The sequence below is a fragment of the Protopterus annectens genome, chromosome 1.part2, assembly GCF_019279795.1.
Source record: "Protopterus annectens isolate FY-2018-M chromosome 1.part2, PAN1.0, whole genome shotgun sequence".
NCBI classification, from domain to species: domain Eukaryota; kingdom Metazoa; phylum Chordata; order Ceratodontiformes; family Protopteridae; genus Protopterus; species Protopterus annectens.
The window spans coordinates 266,146,971-266,157,961 of record NC_056727.1 but is presented as its reverse complement, the minus strand read 5'-3'; the positions used below and the strand labels follow the sequence as shown (position 1 = coordinate 266,157,961).

General features: G+C 35.2%; 1 protein-coding gene across 2 annotated transcripts; it reads left to right on the top strand.

The window, feature by feature from the left end:
• Positions 1-5,034: 5,034 nt before the first annotated feature.
• Positions 5,035-10,516, top strand: PROKR1 (prokineticin receptor 1). 2 transcript variants are annotated; one of them, XM_044056028.1, is made up of 3 exons: positions 5,035-5,274; positions 6,276-6,941; positions 9,194-10,516. In XM_044056028.1, the coding sequence occupies exons 2-3, from the start codon at positions 6,475-6,477 to the stop codon at positions 9,882-9,884; spliced, it is 1,158 nt and encodes a 385-aa protein (XP_043911963.1). In that variant the 5' UTR covers positions 5,035-5,274; positions 6,276-6,474; the 3' UTR covers positions 9,885-10,516. The 2 variants fall into 2 exon arrangements, with proteins under 2 accessions (XP_043911963.1, XP_043911955.1); XM_044056020.1 differs by having other exon boundaries at positions 5,035-6,941.
• Positions 10,517-10,991: the final 475 nt, after the last annotated feature.

Genomic DNA, 10,991 nt, shown 5'->3' with positions numbered 1-10,991 from the left:
TAAGGTATGTTTCTGCAGGGGGAAAACATAAAGTGCAACACATGAAAATTGTACTGTATTTCTTTGATATTTTTTGCCGATTGCTTGAGTTCTGATTAACTGAGAGTTTACTGTATATTTTGCACATAGAACCATAGAACATAATTATCATGCATGATCCTTTTTAGAGGTATTAGTTTACTAACATGAAAAAGTAAACCATAGCTATCATACATGATCCCATCTGAAGGCATTAGTTTACTTGTAGTTTAGACATAGACCATAACTATTATACATGATACTACATGAAGGCATTATTAGTTTCCTTACAATTTGCACATAAGCCATAACTATTATATGAGCCTTTCTGCTGGTATTCCAACTTATGTATCATACGTGCTCCTGTTTGAAGGCAGTAGTTTTCTTACAGTTCACACATAGACCATAGATATCACAACTGATCATGACTCCAGGTATTAGTTTACTTACATTTTGCAAATAAGCTATAGCTGTCATACATGATCCTGTCTACAGGCATTCCATCTTAAACTTCATACATGATCCTGTCTGCAGACATTAGTTTACTTACATTTTGCACATAAACCATATCACACATGACCCTGTCTGCAGGCATTTTCCTTAAGCATCATACATAATATTGCCTGCAGGTACAGTGAAGTTTTTACATTGAAATTAGGGAACTTTATAATTATAATCCCCTAAAAAATAAGAATATATCTAAGAGACCCCCCCCCCAGCTCAAACTAATAAAATTATAGTCCGCTATAAAACAGATATGCAATTAATTCTTTCTTAGGTATCTGCTTTTAACTATATTGTTTACATAAGGAAAAAGTATTGTTAAGATTTCAAGTATATATGGGGAAACAACTATGTCATTATTTTAAGAAAAGTACTGTACCATCTATCTCTTTCATTAATGTTTTGCACTGACTATATTTGATTAGAGTTACTTTGTTTTATTTATATTAATTCATAAGTCATTATTGGACACCTTATGACAGTAATGGACATTTTCCTGCTGACAGTGGCTTTGATTAGACTATAACTTTGAAAACAGGACATTGTTTATCCTGCTTATATGCTCCAAAAGCTAATGTAGATTATCAAATGATACTTATCCTTGGAGAAGACATCGACACAATAGTGTTAACTGTCATATCCATATTCCTAAAAGCTACTCACAATGCATGAATTCATTATTTTTATTTATTTTGGTTTATTTCCAGCTGTTGACCTCAGGTGTCTAGATATCACATCAGTCATCTATTATGCTATCATTTTATTCTGTTGTGTATTTTGTCTTGTGTGTGTTTGTGTGTGGACAGGGATCGCCACTCTAATACATGTGAAAAGGGGAACAGCATCAATGCCAATATGTATTTTTCTTTTCACCCATTTTGGTGTGGATATCTACCACTATCCCCCCTTATTCTGCTTGCCTTTGCCATTATCCCAGTTTCCACCAAGTAGTTGCCTGGAAAAAAAACTCTGGTCTCTCTCCCAAGACAGATGATAGAATCATCTCCTTCTCTGGATAGTTCCATGACGATGTGCTTTCTATCCAAAACTAGATCGCTGTCATTGCAGACAGGAATTATGCCATAATGCCACCTGCTTATAGTGGATGTTTCTATGTGCACATATTAGTAACTTGTACTAAACTGCTATATGCCATCACTGCACTGTCGCACGTCACAGTTCAGCATGCTTGCAAAACACTGGATAAGTATCTTCCAATTAAAAATAAAATAAAATAAATGAGACCTAACTAGGATTTGTAAATGTTGTTTGTTAGGCTGTTTTCTGTTAAATGATGTCCTTCATGTTTGTCACTGCCATGAAAATTTTATTTTGCATGCATTTGCTAAGTATGAACAAATTAACTTGCAAGACTTTGTGAAATACTTTTCTTCCTGCATACACATGGGTACTGTATGTTTTGGAAAATGCCACACTGCTATGTTACTTCAGATGTCAAATATATGTATTTTATGCCTGGCAGTGTGACCATCAGTTGGAACTGTAGATCAGCAAACCTGTTTGTATTCTGCTAAGCCAGTCTAAGAAATAAACACACACACACACACACACACACACACACACACACACACACACACACACACTTCTGTCTTAATCCTTTCAGCGTAATAATTTGTCTAGAACTCCTATGCTACTGTTATTATTTATGTGTACATCTGCTAATAAATGATGTGCCCTGGTCTTGTGGGCCCTTATTCTAAATAATCGACAGTGTAGCTGAGTAAGTAAGGGTGCAAGCCACGAGTAAGAGGTGGCCTGTACTTCATGTGTGAAATATCTTGTAATTAACTGACATACAGTGCAAGTCTCAGGAAGTCTGAATCATACTGGTATTTCCCAGTTAACATGATATGAACATGTGTAATTGTTGGTTTCATTCATTCTACACATGCAAGAGAGCCAAGAATACATACAATTAAATTTATAAGTCAATCTTTTTATATGTAAATAGAACAGAAGCAAAAATATGAAGTGGTCATGCCTGGTCTTTTGCAAACAGGAAGGGTGATTTCATTTAAAATGAGAACACCCCTTAGAGATATCTGCTACAGACCTGCTTACCAAGTAACAGTCTTTCACTTTTAGGGGAAGGATGAGTCTTGATCTATCACCCCAGAATATGTGACAAGTTGAATGGGTCTTAACCTTTCACCCTAGAACATGTGACTAAGCACATATGGACAACAGCAAAGTTTGTGATAGATGAGATCTGTAAACTTTTATTTCACATTTTTTGGTTGTTCATCTGACATATGTGATAAACAGCTAATCTCACACATACATTTTATGACTCAGAAAATCTGTACAGGCCAAAATGCACTGTATTATATGCTTTTCAAGTCATGCATTTCAACTGTTGTGCCTGTATCACTGTGCAACCCCAATTATCTCCCAATCAGGATGGCTTCTGGGCAAAATGTATATATAGTATGGAGAATGGTATTCAGATAAACCCTAACTGTTAAGTAAATTAACAAGGGCCATCTTCATTGACCTAACCAAGGCTTTTGAAGAGTCCTACTAGACCATTATCTCAGCAACAGTGTTACCCAGTAGTTCACCAACTTTCTAACTTGACTATTGGGTAAAAAAGTAGCCCCGGCCATCCATCCAAAGCCACACTTTCCAAAGTAGTTCTCTAAGGGTCATCCTTTCACCACTGCTATTCTCTTTATGCATAAACAAACTGCCCTTAGACATCGCACCATTACCAGTGCTTAATGTCGACAGATGACATGGTCATCTAGAGGTCAGACTCTCAACAACTGATATCCCTTACTAACTTGTTTGATGCAAAAAAACTACTTTTTAACCCAAATAAAAGCAAAGACATGCTTTTAGGGATCCTACAAAAGTGAAACACATTCCATTAGACTTAAGAATTCAAGACAGAAAAAACACTCCCCTAGAAACAACCAACTCATTCAAATATTTCCAACTTCACATAAAAAGGCTAAAACACATAAAATCCTTTTCTAGGCATTGAAGAGCTGCCAGTTTCTGCAATTCTCCTAGCACAATTGGAATATGCACTTCTTGTTATCCGCTCACACTCAAAGAATAATCTTTAAGCCTTATTGACTACCACCAACAAATGTTGCCATTTTACCACCCTTGCTCCTAGATCTGACCACCATTGTTCAATACTTTAAAAAAAAAAAAGCTACCTTGCTTCCCATCAATAAGATGGCAAACTTCTTCCTCAGTTCACTCCTGTTCAAAAGTATTAACAACAATACCTTCTCCTATCTGTCTGAATGATCATGTGATCTACAAGCAAATGGCACCACTAAATTCATCTGTCTCCCCTGACATTCCTGCATCAACCAAACAATGCACAGTAACCATAGTTTCTCACTTCTAGACCTGAAATTATGGTAAACCCTACTTTCAGCCATAAGAAGCACAAGGTACTACCTGGATTTCAAGAACTCTCTTAAGATTCGACTGACAAAAATGACCAAATGTTACTGTTTTTGTAGCAGTGATAAAAAAAACCAAGAAAGCATTCATCTATTTTTGTCAAGTCGCTAATAACTTTTTTTTTTACTTTTCTCAACCCTTTCTTCTGTTATGACTATTTCTATCTGACCTACAAATTCAATACTTGTTACATCTCATATATTCCCACATTCTCACTACCCCTCCCCCCACAAGGTGTAACCCCTAATTTCACACACATTTCATTTTTGTACCTCTGCTATCTGCATCCATTCAACTCTGTACTGTTAGCTGAAAGCTTGTCACAGACAATTAATGGTTGAACTACAGTGGACTCGGTATTCTACAGTTAAGAATTAAATAAATAATTGCTACAACTCATTTGTTTGCCATCACGTTGTTATGAATATAGTATTTTATTTATTTAACGCATTTGTTTTTATTCTCATATAAACCTTTATGCTGTATGTTATGTACTTCATGGGGTTTTATTGGTGTGTTTCCTTCCCACATCTGGGCTGAGCCTGAAATAGGTTTATGCAAGTGTTCTAGCTGTAAACCAATAAATACATGAATGAATTAATAAAAAAATAAATAACAGCTTAAGGACGTAGCGCGTACACCACACACTTGCACGCACCTAATCCGCGTACACAGATGTTCTTCACATGAACAATAAAGAGTGCGTCTGTTTATCTATAAGGAGTAAATTGCTAATAAAACAACAGATCCAGATGCAGTGACAAACAAGCTGCATGCGGTAAGTTACTGATGTGTCCTAAAATAATTTGATTAGTAAAATGCACTAAACACATCACCATTCCCACTGTAGCTGTTGTTTAAAGCTAAAAAATATTATATTTTCAAGATTTGACATGCCACCAACAGGATAAGAGGGTGTTACTGGTGTGCAATCTGGGAAACCACATTATACAAACTACATTCACAGGATGACAGGAGACGCGGGTGTGTAACCACAGCCACTAACCGATAGAGGGTGGGAGGTAGCCTTTTCCAGCTATTAATAGACACTCTCTCCAAGTGTACTAGGTCCACTTCCAGAGGGAACAGCATTGTGGTGGAAGGTAGTGATGTGAAGAGAGCAATATGATTTTCATCAGACACCACTGAGAAAAAACTTTGAGAACGACTTCCCTACAGTGAAATTGCAGAGAATTGCGTGCACTGGAGAGTAGCCCTTATTGAACCATAATTCTAGTATAGGAAGGAAGCCAAACACGCGTTTAAATCAGAATGCGACTCTGTTATCTTGCTGAAGCCCAAAATTCCGTGAGTAAATTTCAGGTATCTAGGTCTTTAGGGTGATTATTTAATAAGTAATATAATTATTGGATACCTTAAAAGTTGTTACAGTAAAGAAACTTTGAAATTCCCATTTAAAGCATAAAACGGACAAAAACTGGTTTCGTGACTACTGGTTACGCATGCTTTGGACCATTTTTTTGTATTAAAGACACGGTAAACATACATTTGTAGCCGGGAAGCATGCTTTGGACCGTTTTTTTTGTATTAAAGGCACGGTAAACACATTTGTAGCCGGGAAGTGTGTTGTTCTTACATATGGAGAAAAGACATTTTTACAATACTTTGCATGCAAATAATAGCGTCACTACCGATGTGTCATACTACTAGCTCCTGGAAACGTTGCACTCGGTTACGCAGTTTATTACCTAGTGGGGCTGTTTTAGCACCGGAGGACATTCGAGCTGGTGGACATTTGGAGGAATACACCTGAGTGCACCAAATCCCAAGTAGTCGATTTCTGCAGTGTATCGCTGCACCTGGCATTATGTTACATCTGGTCTTTTATTATCAATATGTTAAGTAGATTGGGCGCGAGTAGTTATTCTCTTGTGATAATCGTCAATCAATATCTAGTTTAAAATATCTCAGAGTATCAGTTATACCGTGTTATTTTCTTTTTCATTTTCATTGATTGACTTGGGCTGGGAACCGTTCCGTTCCGTGACTATTGGCCACCTGTATGCATAAATTTATGGAGTTTGTAAAACATACACAAGCTTTTCATTTTGAAACAGCTTGAATAGTATATTTTCTGTATTTTCTAAACGTGGGGGCGCTTAGCCTGTCCTTATTAATCCCATTAATTCCATAGTTTACTTCTTAAGGTAAAGGATTATAATTCACAGTAAATGTTATTGGGGATGCACTTCCACGTACTGTGAGTAGGACTATGAGTTTGTTAGTTAGAATATAAAAGTACTTGTCAGTCAAGCTCGCATGTTAACAAGGTTTCCTTAACTTATTAGTTCGAGCTGTACTTTGTTGATGTTGTATAACAACAATGAAATGGCGACATTCCTCTGTGAAGAAGACGTTATATGCTGCTGCACGTGCAAAGAGAACCTTAAGAAGGCTCTGCTTCAGCACCACAGGATGAGTGGACAGCAGTAAACGGTAAATGCTGCAAAACGGCACTTTGTCCATCATAACCGCAGACGCATAAGCATGGGTGATAACTGTACTATTTTTGCTGCAGTTTACCACCTTCCAGAAGACTTGTATATAAGAAACATTGCATTCCCTTTAAGTTTCAATTGTGCTGATATGAACTATGAATCTCCAGATGATGTTGGACTCGACATGACTTCCAGCAAGACATTTTATGCTGCTAGAATAGTAATTGGGGTGGCTCTAATCTGTATCATGTTGGTCTGTGGCATTGGTAATGTCATCTTTATAGCAGCTTTGGCTAGATATAAAAAACTAAGAAACTTGACAAATTTATTAATTGCCAATCTGGCCATTTCGGACTTCATCGTTGCAATTGTCTGCTGTCCTTTTGAGATGGATTATTATGTTGTGAAACAACTCTCCTGGGAACACGGGCATGTGTTGTGTGCTTCAGTCAATTACCTCAGAACAGTCTCTCTTTATGTCTCAACTAATGCTCTTTTGGCTATTGCGGTGGACAGGTAAATTTTTCATTTAATTTTGTTGTTGACTTACTTATGCAATAGGTTTTCATCTAGTGCATGCTCATGTAAACAAGCAGTGTTATTTAGAAGTGCAATTTTGTTTACAACAGGAATGAAATCACATGCTAATCTGTGATGATGATTAATGCATTCTTCATAACAGGCTTTCTATTTCTGATTTTCTAGGAAGGACACATGCAACTAAATTGCTGGGTAGCTAGCTGGCCAACCTGACTAAAAGTTAAATGTACAATTATCTATTAATCTCCTACATTCTATAACTTTTTCATTTGATCATTTAAAAGGAAGTTATTTGTTAACCTTGGGAATGTTGACTATTGCAAACAGAGTGGAAGGATCAGTGAACTGAAAAAGCTAAGCTTTAAAAAGTTATTATTAAATCATTTTCAAGCCTACCACTACATCAGAAAAGAAGCCTATTTTCTTCTTAAGGTTGTGGGACCTTGGGCTGAGAATATAAGTAAATTAATTGTGGGAGTGTGTGTATTGACAATAGAAACAAACTTGAGTGGTCAAACACTTGCAAAGACAGTAAGTCATGCTTTGGCAAGTACCCTAGCATGTGTAGTAAAAAAAAACTGCACATTTTGAAATATCTGCTTTTACAGTACAGTCCTAACATACAGCCTAAAAAGTACTCTTTATACTAGTCTTTTCACTGAAATTAAATGCACTTCTGTAGATATTCAACTATTTATTTTCAAATAAAAATGCATTTCCCAAATAGAATATAAATTATAGATATTATCATTAAAATTTATCATAAGTACTTTAAACAAAATAGCACCATAATGGCCCCTTGAGTTTTGCCCGTAGTTTGATATGTGTGCATCTAACATACTTCCCATGTTCTTGTTCATTTAGTCTACTCATGCATTTATCCGATGCTTAATATCTTGAGAAAATGGTGCAAAATTTCTAAAATATCTTGATATTCCCAGCAACGAAAATGACCATAATTTTATATATGAGATTGGTGGTACTTTGCACCACATATAATTACAGTGATCTGTAAGACATTTGATTTGTGTGATAGCTGTTCATGTAGTTCTTTTTAAAAACATTGTTGCATCTTGTATTATGTTTCTGAATTGTTAAGAATTACTTCAATTCAATGCATTTGGTCTGTACATATTGAGTCTTACAGCTAAGATATGCAGGCAAAATAATTTATATGCAGCAAGGAATAGAAAGAATATATGTACAGTTAAATATATTTTGATGTTTATACAAGTAGAGTATATTGAATTCTAATGTGAGTGAGACACATAGAATAAACAATTTTGGTTTGTTTTGCCACAGTTCTGCACTGTATTTAGTTTGTTTCTCCTTCATGCTATATTGCTAAGAAACAGGCAAATCATAATACATTTATAATTAATCACTCTACAAAATGCAGTGGAAAAGAGGTAATGAGGTTTATCGAGCAGACAGTAATGGACAGCTCCTGATTGTAACCATTTTAGTAAATGAAGGATGGAAGCCTCACAACAAGAAAGGAAAAGGAAAAACCATTTAGCAGCATGGATATGCTTATCATAGTCTTTGTAGAGAGTATCTGATCCCCTCCAAACATGCACATTCAGCAATAATCTTTTTTTTTTAGAAAAGAAAGTGTTAGCTGAGAACCCATAGAAAGAATCTGGTTCCAACAAACACTAAACTATTGGTAGCACTGATGAAGCCACAGGAATATTCAGCAGTACAAGTGATAGAGGCCAGAAAGTTAAGTGACACAAGTAAAACTAATTGAAAATCCACTGACCCTCTGGGTTATAGATTATCTTGCCAGTAAGAATACTTATATGTTTTACTGTATTCTTTTTTTATTCAGCTAAGAGACTCTAAACAATATGTAACCAAATGACAAAATAATGGAATAGAGAGACTAAAGGCAAATAGATCAGGACATTTTTTTTTTTTTTGAATTTGAGATGCCATTAAGTATGCTACCTTACAGGTCACGGCATTTCATGGAAGGGCAAAACAAATCCACATTTTTGAAATTTCAGGCCATCAAAGCTTTGGTCCTCTAAATTATGATGATTGTCCAAATCACTTTTATTTTGTTCTGTTCCCAATCATACACCGATGGGTTATTATGAAACTTGCATTTTTTTATACTTTTCTGTTTTGGCTAAAGATTATAAGTAAGCAAATCTAAGATAATTAGAGCTGTATTGTTTTAAAGATAACAATTATCTCATTAATGTAGCACTGTTTTGCAGGTACTTGGCCATAGTTCACCCACTGAAGCCACGTATGAAGAATCAAACAGCAACACTGCTCATTGCTCTTGTCTGGATTATCTCCCTACTAATTGCAATCCCATCAGCACATTTTACCACAGTATCAATATTTTCTATGGACAGCAATCAGAAAAAACTTTTCTGTGGTCAGATTTGGCCTATTGATCAACAGATATACTACAAATCCTACTCACTTTTTGTTTTTGGAATAGAATTTGTTGGACCTGTATTTACCATGAGTCTTTGCTATGCTCAGATCTCTAGGGAGCTGTGGTTCAAAGCTGTGCCAGGTTTTCAAACTGAACAGATCAAGAAAAGACTCCGATGTAGAAGAAAAACTGTCATGGTGCTCATGGCAATTCTAACTGCTTACTTATTGTGCTGGGCACCTTATTATGGATTTGCCATTGTTCGTGATTTTTATCCAACTGTAATTCTGAAGGAGAAACATTATGTAACAGCATTTTATATCGTTGAATGCATTGCAATGAGCAACAGCATGATAAACACAATGTGCTTTGTGACTGTAAAAAATAACACCATGAAGTATTTCAAAAAGATAGTACTACTTAGGTGGAGGTCCACCTATATCGCAAGTAAATCCAGCACCGACTTTGACCTCAGGATATCTGCTCTGCCCATGACAGAGGAAATAGACTGCCTTCGGTAAGACTAAAAATGGTCATCTTCTGAAATAAGATCAGCTGGGCTTTCTTAGTGTTAAACATATTTTTTTCTGTGATTAATGTATACTGTTTAATTTTTTTCTTATTTTATTTATTTAAGTTAAGGCAAATTGTTGGGATTTTTTTTCTAATATATTTTACCTTTTTAGTTTTACTTCACAATTGCATCTTCTGAGTAAAAATGTTGTGCTAATGCAAGAAAATTTATACAGTAAGACCTCTATAAAATTGTATCTTCTTAAATGTGGACAAAGTCATTAAACACAGTCAAATAATTCTTAGTTTTTATACGACTAGCTATGTACAATGTAAAATAATAATGTGCACTTGTTCAAAATATGTTTATTCTGCAGTACATCTACTCAGTAGTGAATTTTGTGATAGCCACTGTTTTAAATGTACTCTTTCACTCATGGTAACTTTTTTGTATTGAATCACATATTTTTGGGTGGGTTGTTATATTTCATATCTCTATACTGCACAAAATGACAATGTGAAAAATATATTCCTTCCGAAAAGAAAATTCCCATTTGATCTTATATGATTGTCCAGTATTTAGTGCTGAATGTAATGTATATTGAACACAAATTCTTAATAAATATTTCACATAACAAGACCACTGATATAATGTTATTGTATTAGCTGAGGTACAACTTCATATCTAATGGTGCATTGTTTTCCACTTTAAAAATATATTGTAATTGTTAATGTGAATTGACCACATGAAAGTAATGAGTGTAATAAGGTTATATTAATAATTGTGTGTTAGCTTTTGAAAATATAAACTATACACATTGTATTGTTTATCTTATTTATTTATTTCTCTAAGAAGGACTTATTATACTATGAGCACATTTCAAATATGGTACCATGTCTGCCCTTATACATGTGTAACAAGTGATTTACAAGGAGACAGGAACCAAGATATCAAAATCTACTTCTTCATATTGTTCTGACACTAAGTATTTTTCAGCTTTCATACTTGGGCACCGTGTCCGATTAACAAAAGTACTGAGATTTAATTGCTGTTTTGGTATGATGTATTATGCCCATGAAAAGAGCATAAAAAGACAAGCTACTGATACAGCTCA

Bases quoted from the DNA above. Each gene is read 5' to 3' on its own strand.
- PROKR1 (XM_044056028.1), top strand. From the start codon at position 6,475: ATGGGTGATAACTGTACTATTTTTGCTGCAGTTTACCACCTTCCAGAA. The intron at 6,942-9,193 runs GTAAATTTTTCA...ACTGTTTTGCAG, and splicing joins TTGGCTATTGCGGTGGACAG to GTACTTGGCCATAGTTCACC.